The following is a 27,403-nucleotide window of genomic DNA, read 5'->3' on the forward strand; positions in this document are numbered from 1 at the left end:
TCTTTCCACCTCTATTTAACTCTAAACACACCCTGTAAAAGCAGCTCAGGCATGAGTATCTATCCAACACCTTTCACAGCAATGACTTAGGCAAAGAGAATCATTCTGAAATTTCCTTGTTCTCCTTTAATCATTATTTCACTCCTTCCTTGTCTAAAGGTCCAACCATCTCCACACAGGGGTCTTTTGCTCTGAATGCATTTAAAGAGTTTTGTTATCAGCTTTAATGTTTTCCTTCAGTAATATGCTCCTCAAATTCACGTTTTCCCTATTTATGCTCTTGTCAGTTTACCATTTAGGCTCCTTTCTGTTTTCCTCCTATGAACGAAAGATTTTCACTTCTAAAAAGCAGCGACCTTGCCTTTGATAACTTCCGCTACTCTGCTTATTAGCCAGGCTGGCATCGTTCTGGATTTATTCGCTCGTTTCCTAATCTGCGGTGTAAATTCACCTAAGCCTCTATTATTGTGGTTTCAAATCACCTCCCGTCTTACTGAAGAGATTTGACACCTTTGACTCTTCTTCAACATCCTTTTAACTAACATGCTCATTTTATATACGTTTCCTTCTTTAACCAATCTAAGCTTCAACAGCTTTATAACCTTTTGGTTATAAAGAAATACTGATTTATACTGATGTTTTCAGCCATAAACTCTTTAAATTATTATTCCCACCCCTCCATCAGCTTTCTTGTCAGTTTGTATTTTGGTTTTGACTCCCATGGGGGCAAAATAGTTTCCTTTGGTGCAGAATACAAGTTGCATTATTTCCCTAATGGCAGTAGGTAGCACAAGCAGTGATCTAAAGCAAAACAGGAGACAACCCTCATACCTTTCCCAATTTGGCAGAAAAAGGAATTTGGACAGAAGGAATCTCATTCCTGCATGTTAAACTACATCTCTATCTTAGATTTGCATTTGTCCATCTCTGCTTTTCAATGGAAGCTATAGCAACACTTTTCCTTTTTTTTTTGCACACCAGAGTGATCAACCTGCAATGTCCTATTAGAGCAGGGGTCAGCAACCTTTTTCAGCTGTGGGCTGGTCCACCGTGTCCCTCAGACCATGTGGTGGGCCGGACTATATTTTGAGAAAAAATAACGAACGAATTCCTATGCCCCACAAATCACCCAGAGATACATTTTAAATAAAAGCACACAGTTTACTCATGTAAAAACACCAGGCAGGCCCCACAAATAACCCAGAGATGCATTTTAAATAAAAGCACGCATTCTACTCGTGTAAAAACACACTGATTCCTGGACCGTCCACGGGCCGGATTTAGAAGGCGATTGGGCCAGATCCAGCCCCCAGGCCTTAGGTTGCCTACCCCTGTATTAGAGCATGATGCAGTTTTTTGGATATGTTTTAGGTTTAACTAAACATTTCTAGACACATTAACCTACAGCCAGTCTGCATACCCTCCTTCATTTTTATATGTCTTTAAATAATTATATATTATAATTCTGCTTGTTCTTAAATGGAGCCGTCGTGGGCTCTCATCCAAAGACTGGCCAAATCCATACCTGCTTTGCTTCAGCCTGGACTACCTCAAAGGACTGTCACGAGCAAAGTTGTCAGAGTTGTAAAGCACTATGTTCTGTACTCAGTGATGTTACAGAAAGGACTGAAAGGGATGTATCCTCTTCTATGCATCCCCACCTGCTCAGAGATCTTAGAGTGAGGCAGGCGGCATAAATGCAGCTAGGGTTTCTTTTACTTGGTGGCAACAACAGCTTCGTGGAATGCACTCCCACCCTAATCACTGACGATCTCTTTTTAAAAGGTAGTCAGTGGCGTAGCGTGGGGGGTGCAGGGGGGGCTGGCCGCACCGGGCGCAACATCTGGGGGTTAGGGTTAGGGGGCGCAAATCCACGGGTTAGGGGGTGCAAATTACTTGCCTTGCCCCGGGTGCTGACAACCCACGCTACGCCACTGAAGGTAGTTAAGGCATATCTATTCAGAAGGGTTTTTGCAATGGAGTGCACCCCTCTGGGGGTGAAATCACGCTGTTCAGGGAACTTTTTAATGCTTGGTGCTTTATTGTGCTTTTAATTCTGTTGGGAGCCGCCCAGAGTGGCTGGGGAAACCCAGCCAAATGGGCGGAGTATTAAAATTATTATTATTATTATTATTATTATTAGCAGCAGCAGCAGCAGCAGCACCCAAGTGACCTCCCTGGGGCAGAAGCCTGAATGGTCTGTAAGAAGGTCCTGGGCTATAACCATTGGTTATGGAATGGTTCTGTAAGCTTTCAGAATATTTAGAATTAGCCAAACTGACAGATATAATAAGACAAAAACCTCAAAGTGAAGTGAAAAAGGAATGGGAGTGCCTAAATGAATACCTTAAAAGCCAAGGTTTGAGGACAGAAATCTGGCTGAGTCTGGAATAACCTCATGAAGTGAAAGGATAAGAAAGAGGGATTTATATCTAGATGCTAGGATAGAGATAATAAGGAAAACAGGAAGACACAATGAGAGGTAAAGGAGGTGCTGTGGGATTGGTGGAAGTCAATGTTTGTTTTTCTTTTTAGTGTTTATATTATTAACTTGTAAGAGATGGATTTGTTTTTTTGTATGCTGGTTTTTGTGTTTTGTGTATTGTTATTTTTCAATTATTTTTCGTGTTGTTGTTGTGTGGAAAATACTAATAAAATTTATAATAATGTAAGATCCTGAGCTGCCCAGAAGACAAGACCTCCCTCTCAGCCTTGCTGATGTGGTTCAAAGGAAAGCAAAGCAAGATGTTTTGGTACCAGCTTGGCTGCTGGAGTTGCCAGGAGGAAGTGTACCGTCCTCCAACTGTCTTAGCGACTCTGGATTTGTGTAGGGGTTACGCCTTAGCATTTTCTTCTCCCAAAGATATCCCACAAGGCTGCAGAGATTTCGGAGCAGAGATTTCCTTCTCCTAGATGGGCTACCTTTCGAGGTCAATGAGCCCCATCTGCGCCCAACTTCCCTTTACAGCAAATGCACAAACTGCCTTCTTGACCACTGTACCCACAGTTGGTCGCGTCCACACAATCTACCAGAGCCTGTCTTCACGAAGTCCCTAATACACCAAGGGTTTGAAACCTCTTGGCTACCCTCACCTGATTTAGCCGACCGATCAAGACTGTTCCCAGGGTGTGGCCGCTGTTGCACACCGACAGCACCTAGGAGCCATAGGTGGGGGCTGAGTGCAGGATGGGGACCAACACAAACTACCCCAGTAGGAGCACAATGTGTCCCCAACAGAGGTACCTCCTCTCTCCTAACACCCCATACAGTAAAGGTAAAGGGACCCCTGACCATTAGGTCCAGTCGTGACCGACTCTGGGGTTGCGGCGCTCATCTCGCTTTATTGGCCGAGGGAGCCGGCGTACATGTGGCCAGCATGACTAAGCCGCTTCTGGCAAACCAGAGCAGCGCACGGAAACACCGTTTACCTTCCTACCGGAGCGGTACCTATTTATCTACTTGCACTTGACGTGCTTTCGAACTGCTAGGTTGGCAGGAGCAGGGACCGAGCAACGGGAGCTCACCCCGTCGCGGGGATTTGAACCGCCGACCTTCTGATCGGCAAATCCTAGGCTCTGTGGTTTAACCCACAGCGCCACCTGCGTCCACCCCATACAGTAGTTCACTGTTAATTGGATTTTTGAGCTAAGTTCCGTTGTTCAGGTATCTGGTTTGCTTTCTTGTAAATGAAATGATTTTACTGATGTTTTGGTGCAGGATGAAATACCCTGAAAGCGGCTGCTTAGGAGGAACATCAATGGGATGCATATTTTGGTGGGGTGGTCACCCAATTTTAAAAATCTACATCTAAGAAGAAAAATAAAGCAGCGGGCCTTATCCTACAGCAGGCATCCCCAAACTCAGTCCTCCAGCTGTTTTGGGACTACAACTCCCATCATCCCTAGCTAACAGGACCAGTGGTCAGGGATGATGGGAATTGTAGTCCTAAAACAGCTGGAGGACCGAGTTTGGGGATGCCTGTCCTACAGCAAGCATTCCTCCTTCTGTCTTGTATAGGAGGGAATCCCGATTTTGCTTCCCATCTGCAATTTGTATGAACACTTTTATTCAATGTATTTTCGCTATCAAGATGTTACTAATGGATTAACTAACTGATAAATGGTCGCAGTAACTGAAGCAATGTCTAAAATCTCCTTTATTTTTATTTTTTTTAATAATATTTTTTATTGCTTTTTTCCAGGTACAAATATATAGTCAGATAAATAACAGAAGCAACAGAACAAAAAAAAGGAAAAAGAAAATAAAAAAAAATTAATCTTTCCAGAACATTTTTTCATAACCAACCGGACTTCCCCACATCTCCCTCACCCTGCATTCTTTACAATAAAAATATCAGCAAATTGTTACCTTGTTTCATGCGTTTTTTGTAATTTCAAATAATTATACTTTAAATTTAAAATACTTATTATCAAATTTCTTTTATCCTAAAATAGGCATAAGAATTACTTTAAATTTTGGTCTTTTCGTAATTATAACTTAGTTTCCCAAATCATCAAATTTTATTGCTGAAGCTAGACTTTCCTCTAAAATCTCCTTTAGGGGGTTTTGAGCAGCAATGAGAAAATGCAGTATAGGGTTAATTTGCAATTACTCAGTCCAAAGCTGCCTGTTCCCTCCCTAGAGATGATTATAACAGGTAAGTGCTATATATTCCACCAAGTATCAGAATTCCACCGTTGCACAGCTGCCACAAATCTACCATTCTTTTTTCCATTTGCAGACTGTAAATAGCAAAGTAGCACCTCTCTGTCAAATTCCTCCACTCACCACTTTCTCCTATGTACTGTATATATTTCTAGCTGGTTTGCGCCTCGATCCGCCACCCCGGCAGCTGAACCCAGATTTGACTGCGCGGAACTTAGGGTGCAACGGGGGGGGGGGAGAATCCTAGGCCACGGTCCGGGTCTACTCAGAAGTAAGTCCTGCTGAGTTCTATGGGACTCACGCCCAAGTTAAAGTTAACACACTCATGCGCAGCAAGCCCTGCTTCGCCCGAGGCTGAAAACGCATAGCATCGCGCTGCACGCGTTATGTTCAGACGGCGAGCAAAACAAACCGCCTGGAGCCCGATCCCCTCTCCGCATGGTCTCCTTCCCACGTGCGGGTCAGCTGCTATCCGTGTCCGCAGCTATTTAGAGCCAAACCGCTAAAAGAGCCCGGAATCGGCCCCGAAATAGCACGCACGCAACAACCACACAACCCTCCTCCATCCTTGGAGAGGTCCGGGGATCATCTCCAGAGTCGACGCTCCTCCTTTCGGCAGGATGCCGCTTTCGCACTTCCAAGCTCCAGGGAAGCTGGCAGCCCAGCCGAGAGCGTGGCAGCGCCGAGGGGGCTCCCCTTTCCCAACGCGAGTTTGGAGAAGTTCCTCGCTGCCTGGCGCAAGGCTTTCACACGACCCCGTGCGCCCCCAGCGCGCGCGCAAAAACGCACACTTCTTTCTCCAAAGTTGGGGTTCTTTTTTCCCCTTGCAAAGTTCCTTTTTTTGCCCATTCCCCGAGCCTGCCCAGCCCCGGCTTACCTCGGATGTAGGTGCACTTGCTCTCGTCGAGCAAACTGGATCCCGATCCGCCCATGGCTGGCCGGTGCTCGAAGGGGCGGAGGAGGCAGCGAAGGAGAGCGGCAAGCGCAACAACAAGCCCCGGGAGGAGGTGGCGATCTCGACGAGCTCTTCTTCCTCGCCGCGCTCGTTCTGTCGGGCAGCGGCTGCAGCCCGGGCGCTTTTCTCCTCTCGGTCTCCACCTCCGCCGCCCCGGCCCTTAAACTTCCTCCCGCCCGAGGGCGCCGCCCTCGCAGGCGCCTCCTTCCCGCAGCGCCTCCGGGCAAGAGGGTCGCCAGGCGAGGACGAGAAGCGCTCGAAGCTTCTTCTTCTATCTTTGGCGATCCCTCGTAGCCGAGTAAAGTGGTCTTCCACCAACACGGTTTTAATGCAGCCAGCGGGGCAGTGCCGGATTTACGTATAAACTAAACAAGCTATAGTTTAGAGCCCCACTCTCTTGGGGACCCCCCCAAAAAATAAAGGGGAAAAAACCTGGATGTACATTTCCAAGATAGAAGTTCAACAATGGCTTTGATAAAATACATATTTTGTTATGTGCAAATGGCTTTATATACCTATTAGGTCCATAAATTACCATATAGCAGGCATGTCCAACTTTCAAAGAGAGTGAGATCTACTCCCATTAAAAAAAAAAAAAACTGGCAGTGACCTACCAAAATTGTTGAGCTTTTTTTTGGGGGGGGGGTGTCCTGCGAACTACCACAGACCCCTCACAATGTATCTATCAGTAGATCATGAGCTACCTATTGGACATTCCTCCCATATTGCATGTGGATTTATATGGATTTATTGCATGCAGGATTTACATATAAGCTAAACAAGCTATAGCTTAGGGCCCCACTCTCTTGGGGGCCTCCAAATAATTTAAAGGGGGACACACCTGGATGTACGTTTCCAAAATAGAAGTTCAACAATGACTTTGATAAAATACATATTTTGTTATGTGCAAATGGCTTTAGATACCTAAAAGGTAAAGGGACCCCTGACCATTAGGTCCAGTCGGGGACGACTCTGGGGGTTGCAGCGCTCATCTCGCTTTATTGGCCGAGGGAGCCGGCATACAGCTTCCGGGTCATGTGGCCAGCATGACTAAGCCACTTCTGGCGAACCAGAGCAGCGCACGGAAATGCCATTTACCTTCCCGCCGGAGCAGTACCTATTTATCTACTTGCACTTTGATGTGCTTTCGATGAGCAACGGGCGCTCACCCCGTCGCGGGGATTCGAACCGCCGACCTTCTGATCAGCAAGTCCTAGGCTCTGTGGTTTAACCCACAGTGCCACCCGCAGCCCGTTTAGATACCTATTAGGTCCATAAATTACCATATAGCAGGCCTGTCCAACTTTCAAGAGACTGAGATCTACTCCCACTATAAAAAAAACTGGCAGTGATCTACCAAAGTTGTTGAGCTTATTTTAGGAAGCTAAGGTTGTTGAGCTTTATGGGGGGGGAGGGAGGGGGGTCCCCACAATCTACCACAGACCCCTCACAATCTACCAGTAGATCATGATCTACCTGTTGGACATCCCTGCCATATAGCATATATTCAACACAAAAATCAGTGACAATTTGTTGTTGACAAAGGAGAGGTGGACATATAAAGGGCCCCATTACCTTCAGAAGCTTAGGGCCTCATCAAACTTAAATCGGGCCCTGAGTTAAATTACTGGGCATTATGTAATTCAACACTGGCATTTATGATGTTCTGTAACTTGTCGTTACTGATTACTTGTGTTTTATTTCCTGGAAATAATAGCATTTATTTTAAACTTTATATTGATTTTCTTCGTGTTGCACTGAAAATACTGTAGCAGGTAGATATGCTTATTAAAGAACGTGCTCATATAGCTGGCCTGCGTTTTTAAAAAAATATTCCTTTTACTTTAAAAGCTTCATTTCATACATACACAACATAATTAGAATTCAAAGTTGATGGTAGATATACGGTTAGTGGCAGGCTTAGTGATTAATGTGAGTCATTCACGTTGAATTCTCAGTTTCAGTCTGGTGCAAAAAAATCTAAGAATGGAAATTCACTACATTGCCCCATTGAATAGAAGTATCTGTACTGTTTTTGGTTGCCATCTGAGCAAGTTTACCCATGAATAAACATGTATATTAACTAATTGTATCATTTTCAATGCATTAAAATGAATATTCTCCTATTTTAAATGAAAATTATCTAATATTCTCATTAATCGATAATATTCTCCAAAAGATTATTCTCAAGAATTTAACATCACTAGCTCAGTCATGGATACCTGTGGTCTAAACCACTGAGCCTAGAACTTAATCTCTTCTCATTGTTATCTGCCTCAGTTTCTCAGTGTCCCAAATTTAGTTCCGGCACTGGGATCTGCCCTATAACTACCACTGCAGAGATGCAAATAATTGATTCAGCTTCTCTGCATCAATTTTGCTAACCCTGAGGTAAGGTAAAGGTAAAGGGACCCCTGACCATTAGGTCCAGTCGTGGCCGACTCTGGGGTTGCAGCGCTCATCTCACTTTATTGGCCGAGGGAGCCGGCGTACAGCTTCCGGGTCATGTGGCCAGCATGACTAAGCCACTTCTGGCCAACCAGAGCAGCGCACGGAAACGCCGTTTACCTTCCTGCCAGAGTGGTACCTATTTATCTACTTACACTTTGACGTGCTTTCGAACTGCTAGGTTGGCAGGAGCAGGGGCCGAGCAACGGGATGTGCTTTCGATGAGCAACGGGAGCTCACCCTGCCACAGGGATTCGAACCATCGACCTTCTGATTGGCAAGTCCTAGGCTCTGTGGTTTAACCCACAGCGCCACCCACGTCCCTAACCCTGAGGTATACCTCTGGTAATCCTCCTGCATGTAATTTTTTCACAACACCCACATTTGCCTTTAGAAGGGCAGCCTTTACCTCTCCCTCTCGTCCCCCAACCCCCACCCCTTAATCCGGATCATAGGAGGCAACTCCGGCCCACCCAATAAAATATTTGAAGGGGCTACCCCCCCCCCCCCAAGATCCACAAATAAACTTGCCCAATTTCCTCCAAACAGGTAAATCCGGATCAGGGGTGGCAACTTGAATAAAATATTGGTGGGCCAGCATGGGCGTGGCCAGGATTTATGTTGCAGGCAGGCTGCAAAAATGCAGCACACACTCTCTTTTTGATTTCCTCCGTCCTTGGAGCAGCTTTTAGCTAGAGATGCTTTCTTGGCTTCCAGCCAACAGAGGAGACTAAGATTATCCCCATATGGGATAGCTCCACATGTATATACTTTGTAACTAAGTCTGCCTTCAGGGATCCATCTGTGAACTGAACGTGAGTAAACTATTTTTATATACTTTACACAAGATTGTGGTGTGTTTATTCTTTTAAGAGGGAACTTACCAGGAACCTGATAGTAAGAGGCTTACACAAGCCTGCAACCAGCGTTTAAAAGGGGAATGTGAAACTCTGCTAAGTAAAGGAACTTGCTAGCGCAAGTTTGGAAGGATATTAATAAACAATATATCCTCTCCTGCCTCCCTCAACATTCCCACAAAAGATCTCTGCCCTGAGATTTTGGAGAGCTAAAAAGGACCCCTGACCATTAGGTCCAGTCGTGACCGACTCTGGGGTTGCGGCGCTCATCTCGCTTTATTGGCCGAGGGAGCCGGCGTACAGCTTCCGGGTCATGTGGCCAGCATGACTAAGCCGCTTCTGGCGAACCAGAGCAGCGCACGGAAACGCCGTTTAGTTTAAACAAGACTGAGCTACACGGACAAATACCTTGTAAAGGCAGCTTACAACTTCAATTCTATCACTCAGCCTAACCTACATCCCAGAGTTATTGTGGGGATGAAATGGTAGGCTGCCCTGAGTTCCCTTGAGTTCCTTATTTATTTATTTTATTCAGTAAATGAAAAAAATATGTTTTATTTGCCTAAACATGCCATGTTAAAGGAGCAGGAGCACCATTCTACCTGGCAATTCTAGAGAGTAAATGGAGCTCAGTTTTGAGTATGCATAGAATCACAGAATTGCAAAGTTGGAAGGGACACAGAGGATCATTAAAATCCAAACCCCCGGCAATGAAAGAATATGCAGCTGTCGTATATGGGGATTGAACCTGCAACCTTGGCATTATCAGCACCATGCTCTAACCAACTGCGCTATCCGATATTAGTGTTGCTGCTGTCTTTCTATTGAGCTCTGCCCAGGAAGTAGGTAGCTTTACGCGCCCAAGCCTTGGGATGCTGCTCTTCTGCAGAACCACCGCTTGTCAATGTTAGTGACTCAATCCACAGACTTTTGTCATAAGCAGCCAATTGCACGTGCACAAGTGTGTGTAAATAGCTCTGCTGGGAGGTGGCAGTAGCAAGACCTCTTCTGTTACATTTTTATTTTTCAATAAAATATATAACACAGGCATAGGCAAACTCGGCCGTCCAGATGTTTTGGGGACTACAACTCCCATAATCCCTAGCTAACAGGACCAGTGGTCAGGGATGATGGGAGTTGTAGTCCCAAAACATCAGAAGGGCCGAGCGTGCCTATGCCTGATACAGTGGTACCTCTGGTTACGTACTTAATTCGTTCTGGAGGTCTGTTCTTAACCTGAAACTGTTCTTAACCTGAAGCACCACTTTAGCTAATGGGGCCTTCTGCTGCTGCGCCGCCGCTGCTGCTGCACAATTTCTGTTCTCATCCTGAATCAAAGTTCTTAACCCAAGGTAATATTTCTGGGTTCGCGGAGTCTGTAACCTGAAGCGTATGTAATCTGAAGTGTATGTAACCCGAGGTACCACTGTATAACCCAATAACCATATAAACCAGGGGTCAGCAACCTTTTTCAGCAGGGGGCTGGTCCACTGTCCCTTAGACCTTGTTGGGGGCTGTACTGTATTTTGAAAAATAAAAAAATCAATGAATTCCTATGCCTCACAAATAACCCAGAGATGCATTTTGAATAAAAGCACACATTCTACTCATGTAAAAACACCAGATAGGCCCCACAAATCACTCAGAGATGCATTTTAAATAAAAGCACACGTTCTACTCATGTAAAAACACACCGATTCCCAGACCGTCTGCGGGCCAGATTTAGAAGGCGATTGGGTCGGATCCGGCCTCCGGGCCTTAGTTTGCCTACCCATGATATAAACGTACAGCATGGGCTTGCAATGTTTTCCAGCTCAGATCCAAACTATGGGTGATTGTGAGAAAACGAGCTTATGATAACATACACATGTCGTGGGGAGTCCTTAGGTTTGCAAATATGTTTGGTCCCAATCTCTTAAATACGGCCTTTTCTGTGGCTTTGCAGCACCACTCAAAGAAGCAGAAACAGTAGCTCTGCTGGGTGCAAATGGCTGGTACCAAGGAAATGGGATGTTAAGACAGTGCAAAGTTTAGGATCATAGGAGAGGCAAAACTCAGCACAGTTTCAGAAATGCTGCATTAAGCAGGCATTATGTGTGTTTTTTCCTAGATAGCAACTGTTACCAATGTGAAGCTATATAAATACTGTGGGCGATGATTATCTCAATCATACACTTCCTCCAAGCCTGAAGACAACAAGCAGCCAAAACTAGTTCCGATAAAGAACTGAGCTTACACAAGTAGGTTTATTAATCTTAAAGTGATGGGACTCCTAAAAACACACATACACAAAAAACAAGCCCAATGTAATGTATTGCTTTAAAGCCACAGTGAATTTGAAATGCTAACACATGGCTTAATTCTTATTTCAGAATTTATTAGTGCAATTATAGCTTGTAACAGCCATGCAGAATGTGATGTATTCATGTTACATATTACCTAACGATAACAAATTCCTCGGTTTATTCACGCATGTGTATTCACTAATTTCTCAATTTTTTATCATTTATTTATTGCCAATATTTATAAATGGCATTTTCAATTACATCTACCCAACAGAGATGGAAAGATAGGTCGCCTTTATCCTGGATGAAGATCTGCAATCCTACATAAATTTATCACGAAGCAAGTTCAATTTAATTCACTAGGATTTATTTCTGAGTAGACGGGCATAGGATTGCAACTTGCTGCACCCCCCTCTTGTCATATCTGGGAGATCTTGCAGTCTCTCCTGCCACACAATCCTCATGGAAAATCTCCACAAGGTGGCAGTGGATAATAACACAAAAGATGTCTTGAGAGAATCATAGAATCATAGAATTATAGAGTTGGAAGAGACCACAAGGGCCATCGAGTCCAACCCCCTGCCAAGCAGGAAACATCGTCAGAGCACTCCTGACATATGGTTGTCAAGCCTCTGCTTAAAGACCTCCAAAGAAGGAGACTCCACCACACTCCTTGGCAGCAAATTCCACTGTCGAACAGCTCTTACTGTCAGGAAGTTCTTCCTAATGTTTAGGTGGAATCTTCTTTCTTGTAGTTTGGATCCATTGCTCCGTGTCCGCTTCTCTGGAGCAGCAGAAAAGCGGACACGGAGCAATGGATCCAAACTTGAGAGGATTTGAAGTGTGATATTTCAGCTCAACAGAGGGTTTGTTTTCATAGATACAGATATGCGCTATACTTGCAATGGGATATAACTGGGGCGGCTAGGCGGATAACAGGATAGGGCTCCTGTTCCTGTCATGCAAGCTACGCCCCCTGATATTTCCTCTTCTAGTCAACTAGAACCATCTCCTGGTCAGCTGTTTGGTGTTTTATCATGTTTTTAAAATTGTGTTGGGAGCCGTCCAGAGTGGCTGGGGAAACCCAGCCAGATGGGCGGGGTATAAATAATAAATTATTATTATTATTCAGTTTTTGCGGCCTGTTGGTGTTTGAACGAATGTAACCACTCAAACCTTGTCCCATCATCATCCTTTTTATTCGACCGTCAGTCAGAAAAAAGTACATGTTATCAATACACAGTTAAAAACATCCAGGAAGATTTTAAAACTTAGCCAACACTAAAATGGGCTAAACAGATAGCCCCATATCAATACAGTCAATTATAGTCTTGCGACGCTTAAAAGCTAAAAAGAGAAATTTGGCCACCAAGGAAGGTATAGCTCTAGTGGCGTTATTCAGCAAGTGTAAAACCTGGTTTTCTCCGGGTAGGAAGCTGAATTGACATAGGAGAGGGTCTATAAAATTTTGTCTAAGCTCTGCATAAGAAGGGCAAGTCAAGAGAATATGTTCAGTGGACTCAACCACACCCATGGCACAATGACAGGTTCTCTGGGCGTATGGTACCCCCCTGTACCTTCCCCACAATATCGCAGAGTCAAGGACATTTAATCTAGCCGCTGTAAGAAGTCTACGGTATTCCACATAATGGATTTCTGCAAGGTAGGGGGCTGGTATAGTCCGATAAATCTGGTCCCCTAGGAACGTCCCTGGTTTTACCTGGGCTATGTCCTCTTGTCTGGCAATGTCACTCAGTCTCCGGGAGATCACAGCTCTAGCTTGATTGTACGTCATAGACTCAAAGTAGAGGTGAGACAATCCTCAGGATTGAACCTCATTAATGACCTCCCTTTCCCACGATGATTGGAAATCGTCCCTCAATATCAAGGGGGCAATACCCACTGGTTTAAAACAAAGCTTGAGCCATAGCCAGAGCTTCGTCTTCAAGGCCACATACCGTAGAGCTTGCCAGCCAACCTCTAATCTCATAACCGCACCGGCTACCGAGGGGGGAATCCTGAGGATGGCTCTAAGGAATCTCGTTTGGATAGAATCCAGTTTCAAAAAATCCCTACGGGAGCCTAAAGAAATGCCCACCAAAAGAAGGGGGAGGACTTTCATTTGAAAGAGTCTCAAAGCTATCTTCACTAGGCTTTTTTTCATCAGAAACAGAATTAGCCCTCGACGACTGAACTTGCAGAAAAACATTTTTTTGAAAAAATCCCTAAGCCGCGCGGTCACAATATCAGCAAAAATCTGATGTTCTGCAATTCACTCAAAAATGGTGCCCAGCTGTTGCAAATGCTCCCCTGAAAGGTTTTTTGATGGAAACAGAAGGCTTTTTATCATCAGAAACAGAATTAGCCCTCGACGACTGAACTTACAGAAAAACTTTTTTTAAAAAAAATCCCTAAGCCGCGCGGTCACAATTTCAGCTAAAATCTGACGTTCTGCAATTCACTCAAAACTGGTGCCCAGCTGTTGGAAATGCTCCCCTGAAAGGTTTTTTGGTGGAAACAGAAGGCTTTTTATCACAGGACCAGGAATCTACCTTCCACAATTTAACCTGCAGAAAAACTTTTTTTTGAAAAAATCCCTAAGCCGCGCGGTCACAATTTCAGCAAAAATCTGACGTTCTGCAATTCACTCAAAAATGGTGCCCAGCTGTTGCAAATGCTCCCCTGAAAGGTTTTTTGGTGGAAACAGAAGGCTTTTTATCACAGGAATCTGCCCTCCACAATTTAACCTGCGGAAAAACTTTTTTTTAAAAAAATCCCTAAGCCGCGCGGTCACAATTTCAGCAAAAATCTGACGTTCTGCAATTCACTCAAAAATGGTGCCCAGCTGTTGCAAATGCTCCCCTGAAAGGTTTTTCAGAAGGTTTTTTATCATCGGAAACAGAATTAGTCCTCAACGACTGAACTTGAGGAAAAACTTTTTTTGAAAAAATCCCTAAGCCGCGCGGTCACAATTTCAGCAAAAATCTGACGTTCTGCGGTTCACTCAAAAATGGTGCCCAGCTGTTGGAAATGCTCCCCTGAAAGGTTTTTCGGTGGAAACAGAAGGCTTTTTATCACAGGACCAGGAATCTGCCCTCCACAATTTAACCTGCGGATAAACTTTTTAAAAAAAAAATCCCTAAGCCGCGCAGTCACAATTTCAGCAAAAATCTGACGTTCTGCAATTCACTCAAAAATGGTGCCCAGCTGTTGCAAATGCTCCCCTGAAAGGTTTTTCGGTGGAAACAGAAGGCTTTTTATCACAGGACCAGGAATCTGCCCTCCACAATTTAACCTGCGGATAAACTTTTTTTTAAAAAAATCCCTAAGCCGCGCGGTCACAATTTCAGCAAAAATCTGACGTTCTGCAATTCACTCAAAAATGGTGCCCAGCTGTTGCAAATGCTCCCCTGAAAGGTTTTTCAGAAGGTTTTTTATCATCGGAAACAGAATTAGTCCTCAACGACTGAACTTGAGGAAAAACTTTTTTTGAAAAAATCCCTAAGCCGCGCGGTCACAATTTCAGCAAAAATCTGACGTTCTGCAATTCACTCAAAAATGGTGCCCAGCTGTTGCAAATGCTCCCCTGAAAGGTTTTTCGGTGGAAACAGAAGGCTTTTTATCACAGGACCAGGAATCTGCCCTCCACAATTTAACCTGCAGAAAAACTTTTTTTTGAAAAAATCCCTGAGCCGCGCGGTCACAATTTCAGCAAAAATCTGACGTTCTGCAATTCACTCAAAAATGGTGCCCAGCTGTTGCAAATGCTCCCCTGAAAGGTTTTTTGGTGGAAACAGAAGGCTTTTTATCACAGGAATCTGCCCTCCACAATTTAACCTGCGGAAAAACTTTTTTTTAAAAAAATCCCTAAGCCGCGCGGTCACAATTTCAGCAAAAATCTGACGTTCTGCAATTCACTCAAAAATGGTGCCCAGCTGTTGTAAATGCTCCCGTGAAAGGTTTTTCGGTGGAAACAGAAGGCTTTTTATCACAGGACCAGGAATCTGCCCTCCACAATTTAACCTGCGGAAAAACTTTTTTTTAAAAAAATCCCTAAGCCGCGCGGTCACAATTTCAGCAAAAATCTGACGTTCTGCAATTCACTCAAAAATGGTGCCCAGCTGTTGCAAATGCTCCCCTGAAAGGTTTTTCAGAAGGTTTTTTATCATCGGAAACAGAATTAGTCCTCAACGACTGAACTTGAGGAAAAACTTTTTTTGAAAAAATCCCTAACCCGCGCGGTCACAATTTCAGCAAAAATCTGACGTTCTGCGGTTCACTCAAAAATGGTGCCCAGCTGTTGCAAATGCTCCCCTGAAAGGTTTTTCGGTGGAAACAGAAGGCTTTTTATCACAGGACCAGGAATCTGCCCTCCACAATTTAACCTGCGGATAAACTTTTTTTTAAAAAAATCCCTAAGCCGCGCGGTCACAATTTCAGCAAAAATCTGACGTTCTGCAATTCACTCAAAAATGGTGCCCAGCTGTTGCAAATGCTCCCCTGAAAGGTTTTTCAGAAGGTTTTTTATCATCGGAAACAAAATTAGTCCTCAACGACTGAACTTGAGGAAAAACTTTTTTTGAAAAAATCCCTAAGCCGCGCGGTCACAATTTCAGCAAAAATCTGACGTTCTGCAATTCACTCAAAAATGGTGCCCAGCTGTTGCAAATGCTCCCCTGAAAGGTTTTTCGGTGGAAACAGAAGGCTTTTTATCACAGGACCAGGAATCTGCCCTCCACAATTTAACCTGCAGAAAAACTTTTTTTTGAAAAAATCCCTGAGCCGCGCGGTCACAATTTCAGCAAAAATCTGACGTTCTGCAATTCACTCAAAAATGGTGCCCAGCTGTTGCAAATGCTCCCCTGAAAGGTTTTTTGGTGGAAACAGAAGGCTTTTTATCACAGGAATCTGCCCTCCACAATTTAACCTGCGGAAAAACTTTTTTTTAAAAAAATCCCTAAGCCGTGCGGTCACAATTTCAGCAAAAATATGACGTTCTGCAATTCACTCAAAAATGGTGCCCAGCTGTTGCAAATGCTCCCCTGAAAGGTTTTTCGGTGGAAACAGAAGGCTTTTTATCACAGGACCAGGAATCTGCCCTCCACAATTTAACCTGCGGAAAAACTTTTTTTTGAAAAAATCCCTAAGCCGCGCGGTCACAATTTCAGCAAAAATCTGACGTTCTGCAATTCACTCAAAAATGGTGCCCAGCTGTTGCAAATGCTCCCCTGAAAGGTTTTTCAGAAGGTTTTTTATCATCAGAAACAGAATTAGTCCTCAACGACTGAACTTGAGGAAAAACTTTTTTTGAAAAAATCCCTAAGCCGCGCGGTCACAATTTCAGCAAAAATCTGACGTTCTGCAATTCACTCAAAAATGGTGCCCAGCTGTTGCAAATGCTCCCCTGAAAGTTTTTTTGGGTGGAAACAGAAGGCTTTTTATCATCAGAAACACAATTAGCCCTCGACGACTGAACTTGCAGAAAAACCTTTTTTTGAAAAAATCCCTAAGCCGCGCGGTCACAATTTCAGCAAAAATCTGACGTTCTGCAATTCACTCAAAAATGGTGCCCAGCTGTTGCAAATGCTCCCCTGAAAGGTTTTTCAGAAGGTTTTTTATCATCAGAAACAGAATTAGTCCTCAACGACTGAACTTGAGGAAAAACTTTTTTCAAAAAAATCCCTAAGCCGCGCGGTCACAATTTCAGCAAAAATCTGACGTTCTGCGGTTCACTTAAAAATGGTGCCCAGCTGTTGGAAATGCTCCCCTGAAAGGTTTTTCGGTGGAAACAGAAGGCTTTTTATCACAGGACCAGGAATCTGCCCTCCACAATTTAACCTGCGGATAAACTTTTTTAAAAAAAAAATCCCTAAGCCGCGCAGTCACAATTTCAGCAAAAATCTGACGTTCTGCAATTCACTCAAAAATGGTGCCCAGCTGTTGCAAATGCTCCCCTGAAAGGTTTTTTTGGTGGAAACAGAAGGCTTTTTATCACAGGACCAGGAATCTGCCCTCCACAATTTAACCTGCGGAAAAACTTTTTTTTGAAAAAATTCCTAAGCCGCGCGGTCACAATTTCAGCAAAAATCTGACGTTCTGCAATTCACTCAAAACTGGTGCCCAGCTGTTGGAAATGCTCCCCTGAAAGGTTTTTTGGTGGAAACAGAAGGCTTTTTATCACAGGACCAGGAATCTGCCCTCCACAATTTAACCTGCGGAAAAACTTTTTTTTGAAAAAATCCCTAAGCCGCGCGGTCACAATTTCAGCAAAAATCTGACGTTCTGCAATTCACTCAAAAATGGTGCCCAGCTGTTGCAAATGCTCCCCTGAAAGGTTTTTCAGAAGGTTTTTTTTCATCGGAAACAGAATTAGTCCTCAACGACTGAACTTGAGGAAAAACTTTTTTTGAAAAATCCCTAAGCCGCGGGGTCACAATTTCAGCAAAAATCTGACGTTCTGCAATTCACTCAAAAATGGTGCCCAGCTGTTGCAAATGCTCCCCTGAAAGTTTTTTTGGGTGGAAACAGAAGGCTTTTTATCATCAGAAACACAATTAGCCCTCGACGACTGAACTTGCAGAAAAACCTTTTTTTGAAAAAATCCCTAAGCCGCGCAGTCACAATTTCAGCAAAAATCTGACGTTCTGCAATTCACTCAAAAATGGTGCCCAGCTGTTGCAAATGCTCCCCTGAAAGGTTTTTTGGTGGAAACAGAAGGCTTTTTATCACAGGACTAGGAATCTGCCCTCCACTATTTAACCTGCGGAAAAACTTTTTTTTGAAAAAATCCCTAAGCCGCGCGGTCACAATTTCAGCAAAAATCTGACGTTCTGCAATTCACTCAAAACTGGTGCCCAGCTGTTGCAAATGCTCCCCTGAAAGGTTTTTCAGAAGGTTTTTTATCATCAGAAACAGAATTAGTCCTCAACGACTGAACTTGAGGAAAAACTTTTTTCAAAAAAATCCCTAAGCCGCGCGGTCACAATTTCAGCAAAAATCTGACGTTCTGCAATTCACTCAAAACTGGTGCCCAGCTGTTGGAAATGCTCCCCTGAAAGGTTTTTTGGTGGAAACAGAAGGCTTTTTATCACAGGACCAGGAATCTGCCTTCCACAATTAAACATGCGGAAAAACTTTTTTTTGAAAAAATCCCTAAGCCGCGCGGTCACAATTTCAGCAAAAATCTGACGTTCTGCAATTCACTCAAAACTGGTGCCCAGCTGTTGCAAATGCTCCCCTGAAAGGTTTTTCGGTGGAAACAGAAGGCTTTTTATCACAGGACCAGGAATCTGCCATCCACAATTTAACCTGCGGAAAAACTTTTTTTAAAAAAAATCCCTAAGCCGCGCAATCACAATTTCAGCAAAAATCTGACGTTCTGCAATTCACTCAAAAATGGTGCCCAGCTGTTGCAAATGCTCCCCTGAAAGGTTTTTTTGGTGGAAAAAGAAGGCTTTTTATCACAGGACTAGGAATCTGCCCTCCACAATTTAACCTGCGGAAAAACTTTTTTTTGAAAAAATCCCTAAGCCGCGCGGTCACAATTTCAGCAAAAATCTGACGTTCTGCAATTCACTCAAAACTGGTGCCCAGCTGTTGCAAATGCTCCCCTGAAAGGTTTTTCAGAAGGTTTTTTATCATCGGAAACAGAATTAGTCCTCAACGACTGAACTTGAGGAAAAACTTTTTTCAAAAAAATCCCTAAGCCGCGCGGTCACAATTTCAGCAAAAATCTGACGTTCTGCAATTCACTCAAAACTGGTGCCCAGCTGTTGGAAATGCTCCCCTGAAAGGTTTTTTGGTGGAAACAGAAGGCTTTTTATCACAGGACCAGGAATCTGCCTTCCACAATTAAACATGCGGAAAAACTTTTTTTTGAAAAAATCCCTAAGCCGCGCGGTCACAATTTCAGCAAAAATCTGACGTTCTGCAATTCACTCAAAACTGGTGCCCAGCTGTTGCAAATGCTCCCCTGAAAGGTTTTTCGGTGGAAACAGAAGGCTTTTTATCACAGGACCAGGAATCTGCCATCCACAATTTAACCTGCGGAAAAACTTTTTTTTAAAAAAATCCCTAAGCCGCGCAGTCACAATTTCAGCAAAAATCTGACGTTCTGCAATTCACTCAAAAATGGTGCCCAGCTGTTGCAAATGCTCCCCTGAAAGGTTTTTTTGGTGGAAAAAGAAGGCTTTTTATCACAGGACCAGGAATCTGCCCTCCACAATTTAACCTGCGGAAAAACTTTTTTTTGAAAAAATCCCTAAGCCGCGCGGTCACAATTTCAGCAAAAATCTGACGTTCTGCAATTCACTCAAAACTGGTACCCAGCTGTTGCAAATGCTCCCCTGAAAGGTTTTTCAGAAGGTTTTTTATCATCGGAAACAGAATTAGTCCTCAACGACTGAACTTGAGGAAAAACTTTTTTTGAAAAAATCCCTAAGCCGCGCGGTCACAATTTCAGCAAAAATCTGACGTTCTGCAATTCACTCAAAAATGGTGCCCAGCTGTTGCAAATGCTCCCCTGAAAGGTTTTTCGGTGGAAACAGAAGGCTTTTTATCACAGGACCAGGAATCTGCCCTCCACAATTTAACCTGCAGAAAAACTTTTTTTTGAAAAAATCCCTGAGCCGCGCGGTCACAATTTCAGCAAAAATCTGACGTTCTGCAATTCACTCAAAAATGGTGCCCAGCTGTTGCAAATGCTCCCCTGAAAGGTTTTTTGGTGGAAACAGAAGGCTTTTTATCACAGGAATCTGCCCTCCACAATTTAACCTGCGGAAAAACTTTTTTTTAAAAAAATCCCTAAGCCGCGCGGTCACAATTTCAGCAAAAATCTGACGTTCTGCAATTCACTCAAAAATGGTGCCCAGCTGTTGTAAATGCTCCCGTGAAAGGTTTTTCGGTGGAAACAGAAGGCTTTTTATCACAGGACCAGGAATCTGCCCTCCACAATTTAACCTGCGGAAAAACTTTTTTTTAAAAAAATCCCTAAGCCGCGCGGTCACAATTTCAGCAAAAATCTGACGTTCTGCAATTCACTCAAAAATGGTGCCCAGCTGTTGCAAATGCTCCCCTGAAAGGTTTTTCAGAAGGTTTTTTATCATCGGAAACAGAATTAGTCCTCAACGACTGAACTTGAGGAAAAACTTTTTTTGAAAAAATCCCTAAGCCGCGCGGTCACAATTTCAGCAAAAATCTGACGTTCTGCGGTTCACTCAAAAATGGTGCCCAGCTGTTGCAAATGCTCCCCTGAAAGGTTTTTCGGTGGAAACAGAAGGCTTTTTATCACAGGACCAGGAATCTGCCCTCCACAATTTAACCTGCGGATAAACTTTTTTTAAAAAAAATCCCTAAGCCGCGCAGTCACAATTTCAGCAAAAATCTGACGTTCTGCAATTCACTCAAAAATGGTGCCCAGCTGTTGCAAATGCTCCCCTGAAAGGTTTTTCGGTGGAAACAGAAGGCTTTTTATCACAGGACCAGGAATCTGCCCTCCACAATTTAACCTGCGGATAAACTTTTTTTTAAAAAAATCCCTAAGCCGCGCGGTCACAATTTCAGCAAAAATCTGACGTTCTGCAATTCACTCAAAAATGGTGCCCAGCTGTTGCAAATGCTCCCCTGAAAGGTTTTTCAGAAGGTTTTTTATCATCGGAAACAAAATTAGTCCTCAACGACTGAACTTGAGGAAAAACTTTTTTTGAAAAAATCCCTAAGCCGCGCGGTCACAATTTCAGCAAAAATCTGACGTTCTGCAATTCACTCAAAAATGGTGCCCAGCTGTTGCAAATGCTCCCCTGAAAGGTTTTTCGGTGGAAACAGAAGGCTTTTTATCACAGGACCAGGAATCTGCCCTCCACAATTTAACCTGCAGAAAAACTTTTTTTTGAAAAAATCCCTGAGCCGCGCGGTCACAATTTCAGCAAAAATCTGACGTTCTGCAATTCACTCAAAAATGGTGCCCAGCTGTTGCAAATGCTCCCCTGAAAGGTTTTTTGGTGGAAACAGAAGGCTTTTTATCACAGGAATCTGCCCTCCACAATTTAACCTGCGGAAAAACTTTTTTTTAAAAAAATCCCTAAGCCGTGCGGTCACAATTTCAGCAAAAATATGACGTTCTGCAATTCACTCAAAAATGGTGCCCAGCTGTTGCAAATGCTCCCCTGAAAGGTTTTTCGGTGGAAACAGAAGGCTTTTTATCACAGGACCAGGAATCTGCCCTCCACAATTTAACCTGCGGAAAAACTTTTTTTTGAAAAAATCCCTAAGCCGCGCGGTCACAATTTCAGCAAAAATCTGACGTTCTGCAATTCACTCAAAAATGGTGCCCAGCTGTTGCAAATGCTCCCCTGAAAGGTTTTTCAGAAGGTTTTTTATCATCAGAAACAGAATTAGTCCTCAACGACTGAACTTGAGGAAAAACTTTTTTTGAAAAAATCCCTAAGCCGCGCGGTCACAATTTCAGCAAAAATCTGACGTTCTGCAATTCACTCAAAAATGGTGCCCAGCTGTTGCAAATGCTCCCCTGAAAGTTTTTTTGGGTGGAAACAGAAGGCTTTTTATCATCAGAAACACAATTAGCCCTCGACGACTGAACTTGCAGAAAAACCTTTTTTTGAAAAAATCCCTAAGCCGCGCGGTCACAATTTCAGCAAAAATCTGACGTTCTGCAATTCACTCAAAAATGGTGCCCAGCTGTTGCAAATGCTCCCCTGAAAGGTTTTTCAGAAGGTTTTTTATCATCAGAAACAGAATTAGTCCTCAACGACTGAACTTGAGGAAAAACTTTTTTCAAAAAAATCCCTAAGCCGCGCGGTCACAATTTCAGCAAAAATCTGACGTTCTGCGGTTCACTTAAAAATGGTGCCCAGCTGTTGGAAATGCTCCCCTGAAAGGTTTTTCGGTGGAAACAGAAGGCTTTTTATCACAGGACCAGGAATCTGCCCTCCACAATTTAACCTGCGGATAAACTTTTTAAAAAAAAAATCCCTAAGCCGCGCAGTCACAATTTCAGCAAAAATCTGACGTTCTGCAATTCACTCAAAAATGGTGCCCAGCTGTTGCAAATGCTCCCCTGAAAGGTTTTTTTGGTGGAAACAGAAGGCTTTTTATCACAGGACCAGGAATCTGCCCTCCACAATTTAACCTGCGGAAAAACTTTTTTTTGAAAAAATTCCTAAGCCGCGCGGTCACAATTTCAGCAAAAATCTGACGTTCTGCAATTCACTCAAAACTGGTGCCCAGCTGTTGGAAATGCTCCCCTGAAAGGTTTTTTGGTGGAAACAGAAGGCTTTTTATCACAGGACCAGGAATCTGCCCTCCACAATTTAACCTGCGGAAAAACTTTTTTTTGAAAAAATCCCTAAGCCGCGCGGTCACAATTTCAGCAAAAATCTGACGTTCTGCAATTCACTCAAAAATGGTGCCCAGCTGTTGCAAATGCTCCCCTGAAAGGTTTTTCAGAAGGTTTTTTTTCATCGGAAACAGAATTAGTCCTCAACGACTGAACTTGAGGAAAAACTTTTTTTGAAAAATCCCTAAGCCGCGGGGTCACAATTTCAGCAAAAATCTGACGTTCTGCAATTCACTCAAAAATGGTGCCCAGCTGTTGCAAATGCTCCCCTGAAAGTTTTTTTGGGTGGAAACAGAAGGCTTTTTATCATCAGAAACACAATTAGCCCTCGACGACTGAACTTGCAGAAAAACCTTTTTTTGAAAAAATCCCTAAGCCGCGCAGTCACAATTTCAGCAAAAATCTGACGTTCTGCAATTCACTCAAAAATGGTGCCCAGCTGTTGCAAATGCTCCCCTGAAAGGTTTTTTGGTGGAAACAGAAGGCTTTTTATCACAGGACTAGGAATCTGCCCTCCACTATTTAACCTGCGGAAAAACTTTTTTTTGAAAAAATCCCTAAGCCGCGCGGTCACAATTTCAGCAAAAATCTGACGTTCTGCAATTCACTCAAAACTGGTGCCCAGCTGTTGCAAATGCTCCCCTGAAAGGTTTTTCAGAAGGTTTTTTATCATCAGAAACAGAATTAGTCCTCAACGACTGAACTTGAGGAAAAACTTTTTTCAAAAAAATCCCTAAGCCGCGCGGTCACAATTTCAGCAAAAATCTGACGTTCTGCAATTCACTCAAAACTGGTGCCCAGCTGTTGGAAATGCTCCCCTGAAAGGTTTTTTGGTGGAAACAGAAGGCTTTTTATCACAGGACCAGGAATCTGCCTTCCACAATTAAACATGCGGAAAAACTTTTTTTTGAAAAAATCCCTAAGCCGCGCGGTCACAATTTCAGCAAAAATCTGACGTTCTGCAATTCACTCAAAACTGGTGCCCAGCTGTTGCAAATGCTCCCCTGAAAGGTTTTTCGGTGGAAACAGAAGGCTTTTTATCACAGGACCAGGAATCTGCCATCCACAATTTAACCTGCGGAAAAACTTTTTTTTAAAAAAATCCCTAAGCCGCGCAGTCACAATTTCAGCAAAAATCTGACGTTCTGCAATTCACTCAAAAATGGTGCCCAGCTGTTGCAAATGCTCCCCTGAAAGGTTTTTTTGGTGGAAAAAGAAGGCTTTTTATCACAGGACCAGGAATCTGCCCTCCACAATTTAACCTGCGGAAAAACTTTTTTTTGAAAAAATCCCTAAGCCGCGCGGTCACAATTTCAGCAAAAATCTGACGTTCTGCAATTCACTCAAAACTGGTGCCCAGCTGTTGCAAATGCTCCCCTGAAAGGTTTTTCAGAAGGTTTTTTATCATCGGAAACAGAATTAGTCCTCAACGACTGAACTTGAGGAAAAACTTTTTTTGAAAAAATCCCTAAGCCGCGCGGTCACAATTTCAGCAAAAATCTGACGTTCTGCAATTCACTCAAAAATGGTGCCCAGCTGTTGCAAATGCTCCCCTGAAAGGTTTTTCGGTGGAAACAGAAGGCTTTTTATCACAGGACCAGGAATCTGCCCTCCACAATTTAACCTGCAGAAAAACTTTTTTTTGAAAAAATCCCTGAGCCGCGCGGTCACAATTTCAGCAAAAATCTGACGTTCTGCAATTCACTCAAAAATGGTGCCCAGCTGTTGCAAATGCTCCCCTGAAAGGTTTTTTGGTGGAAACAGAAGGCTTTTTATCACAGGAATCTGCCCTCCACAATTTAACCTGCGGAAAAACTTTTTTTTAAAAAAATCCCTAAGCCGCGCGGTCACAATTTCAGCAAAAATCTGACGTTCTGCAATTCACTCAAAAATGGTGCCCAGCTGTTGTAAATGCTCCCGTGAAAGGTTTTTCGGTGGAAACAGAAGGCTTTTTATCACAGGACCAGGAATCTGCCCTCCACAATTTAACCTGCGGAAAAACTTTTTTTTAAAAAAATCCCTAAGCCGCGCGGTCACAATTTCAGCAAAAATCTGACGTTCTGCAATTCACTCAAAAATGGTGCCCAGCTGTTGCAAATGCTCCCCTGAAAGGTTTTTCAGAAGGTTTTTTATCATCGGAAACAGAATTAGTCCTCAACGACTGAACTTGAGGAAAAACTTTTTTTGAAAAAATCCCTAAGCCGCGCGGTCACAATTTCAGCAAAAATCTGACGTTCTGCGGTTCACTCAAAAATGGTGCCCAGCTGTTGGAAATGCTCCCCTGAAAGGTTTTTCGGTGGAAACAGAAGGCTTTTTATCACAGGACCAGGAATCTGCCCTCCACAATTTAACCTGCGGATAAACTTTTTTTAAAAAAAATCCCTAAGCCGCGCAGTCACAATTTCAGCAAAAATCTGACGTTCTGCAATTCACTCAAAAATGGTGCCCAGCTGTTGCAAATGCTCCCCTGAAAGGTTTTTCGGTGGAAACAGAAGGCTTTTTATCACAGGACCAGGAATCTGCCCTCCACAATTTAACCTGCGGATAAACTTTTTTTTAAAAAAATCCCTAAGCCGCGCGGTCACAATTTCAGCAAAAATCTGACGTTCTGCAATTCACTCAAAAATGGTGCCCAGCTGTTGCAAATGCTCCCCTGAAAGGTTTTTCAGAAGGTTTTTTATCATCGGAAACAAAATTAGTCCTCAACGACTGAACTTGAGGAAAAACTTTTTTTGAAAAAATCCCTAAGCCGCGCGGTCACAATTTCAGCAAAAATCTGACGTTCTGCAATTCACTCAAAAATGGTGCCCAGCTGTTGCAAATGCTCCCCTGAAAGGTTTTTCGGTGGAAACAGAAGGCTTTTTATCACAGGACCAGGAATCTGCCCTCCACAATTTAACCTGCAGAAAAACTTTTTTTTGAAAAAATCCCTGAGCCGCGCGGTCACAATTTCAGCAAAAATCTGACGTTCTGCAATTCACTCAAAAATGGTGCCCAGCTGTTGCAAATGCTCCCCTGAAAGGTTTTTTGGTGGAAACAGAAGGCTTTTTATCACAGGAATCTGCCCTCCACAATTTAACCTGCGGAAAAACTTTTTTTTAAAAAAATCCCTAAGCCGTGCGGTCACAATTTCAGCAAAAATATGACGTTCTGCAATTCACTCAAAAATGGTGCCCAGCTGTTGCAAATGCTCCCCTGAAAGGTTTTTCGGTGGAAACAGAAGGCTTTTTATCACAGGAATCTGCCCTCCACAATTTAACCTGCGGAAAAACTTTTTTTTAAAAAAATCCCTAAGCCGCGCGGTCACAATTTCAGCAAAAATCTGACGTTCTGCAATTCACTCAAAAATGGTGCCCAGCTGTTGTAAATGCTCCCGTGAAAGGTTTTTCGGTGGAAACAGAAGGCTTTTTATCACAGGACCAGGAATCTGCCCTCCACAATTTAACCTGCGGAAAAACTTTTTTTTAAAAAAATCCCTAAGCCGCGCGGTCACAATTTCAGCAAAAATCTGACGTTCTGCAATTCACTCAAAAATGGTGCCCAGCTGTTGCAAATGCTCCCCTGAAAGGTTTTTCAGAAGGTTTTTTATCATCGGAAACAGAATTAGTCCTCAACGACTGAACTTGAGGAAAAACTTTTTTTGAAAAAATCCCTAAGCCGCGCGGTCACAATTTCAGCAAAAATCTGACGTTCTGCGGTTCACTCAAAAATGGTGCCCAGCTGTTGGAAATGCTCCCCTGAAAGGTTTTTCGGTGGAAACAGAAGGCTTTTTATCACAGGACCAGGAATCTGCCCTCCACAATTTAACCTGCGGATAAACTTTTTTTAAAAAAAATCCCTAAGCCGCGCAGTCACAATTTCAGCAAAAATCTGACGTTCTGCAATTCACTCAAAAATGGTGCCCAGCTGTTGCAAATGCTCCCCTGAAAGGTTTTTCGGTGGAAACAGAAGGCTTTTTATCACAGGACCAGGAATCTGCCCTCCACAATTTAACCTGCGGATAAACTTTTTTTTAAAAAAATCCCTAAGCCGCGCGGTCACAATTTCAGCAAAAATCTGACGTTCTGCAATTCACTCAAAAATGGTGCCCAGCTGTTGCAAATGCTCCCCTGAAAGGTTTTTCAGAAGGTTTTTTATCATCGGAAACAAAATTAGTCCTCAACGACTGAACTTGAGGAAAAACTTTTTTTGAAAAAATCCCTAAGCCGCGCGGTCACAATTTCAGCAAAAATCTGACGTTCTGCAATTCACTCAAAAATGGTGCCCAGCTGTTGCAAATGCTCCCCTGAAAGGTTTTTCGGTGGAAACAGAAGGCTTTTTATCACAGGACCAGGAATCTGCCCTCCACAATTTAACCTGCAGAAAAACTTTTTTTTGAAAAAATCCCTGAGCCGCGCGGTCACAATTTCAGCAAAAATCTGACGTTCTGCAATTCACTCAAAAATGGTGCCCAGCTGTTGCAAATGCTCCCCTGAAAGGTTTTTTGGTGGAAACAGAAGGCTTTTTATCACAGGAATCTGCCCTCCACAATTTAACCTGCGGAAAAACTTTTTTTTAAAAAAATCCCTAAGCCGTGCGGTCACAATTTCAGCAAAAATATGACGTTCTGCAATTCACTCAAAAATGGTGCCCAGCTGTTGCAAATGCTCCCCTGAAAGGTTTTTCGGTGGAAACAGAAGGCTTTTTATCACAGGACCAGGAATCTGCCCTCCACAATTTAACCTGCGGAAAAACTTTTTTTTGAAAAAATCCCTAAGCCGCGCGGTCACAATTTCAGCAAAAATCTGACGTTCTGCAATTCACTCAAAAATGGTGCCCAGCTGTTGCAAATGCTCCCCT

At 43.3% G+C, this 27,403-nt stretch overlaps 1 protein-coding gene and 1 long non-coding RNA gene across 2 annotated transcripts in view; one reads left to right on the forward strand and one right to left on the reverse strand.

The window, feature by feature from the left end:
• Window positions 1-5,748, reverse strand: part of NIBAN1 (niban apoptosis regulator 1) — a 98,703-nt gene extending 92,955 nt beyond the window's left edge. The window contains exon 1 of the mRNA XM_081012097.1: window positions 5,544-5,748. Coding sequence (XP_080868223.1) covers window positions 5,544-5,598 — 55 coding nt within the window. The 5' untranslated portion in view covers window positions 5,599-5,748. The remainder of the gene's footprint in view (window positions 1-5,543) is intronic.
• Window positions 1-27,403, forward strand: part of LOC308480654 — a 635,674-nt gene that overhangs the window by 22,824 nt on the left and 585,447 nt on the right. The gene's annotated exons all lie outside the window — the stretch shown is intronic.

Source organism: Podarcis pityusensis (genome assembly GCF_964106645.2).
Source record: "Podarcis pityusensis genome assembly, chromosome: 6".
In the NCBI taxonomy this organism is placed as follows: Eukaryota; Metazoa; Chordata; class Lepidosauria; order Squamata; family Lacertidae; genus Podarcis; species Podarcis pityusensis.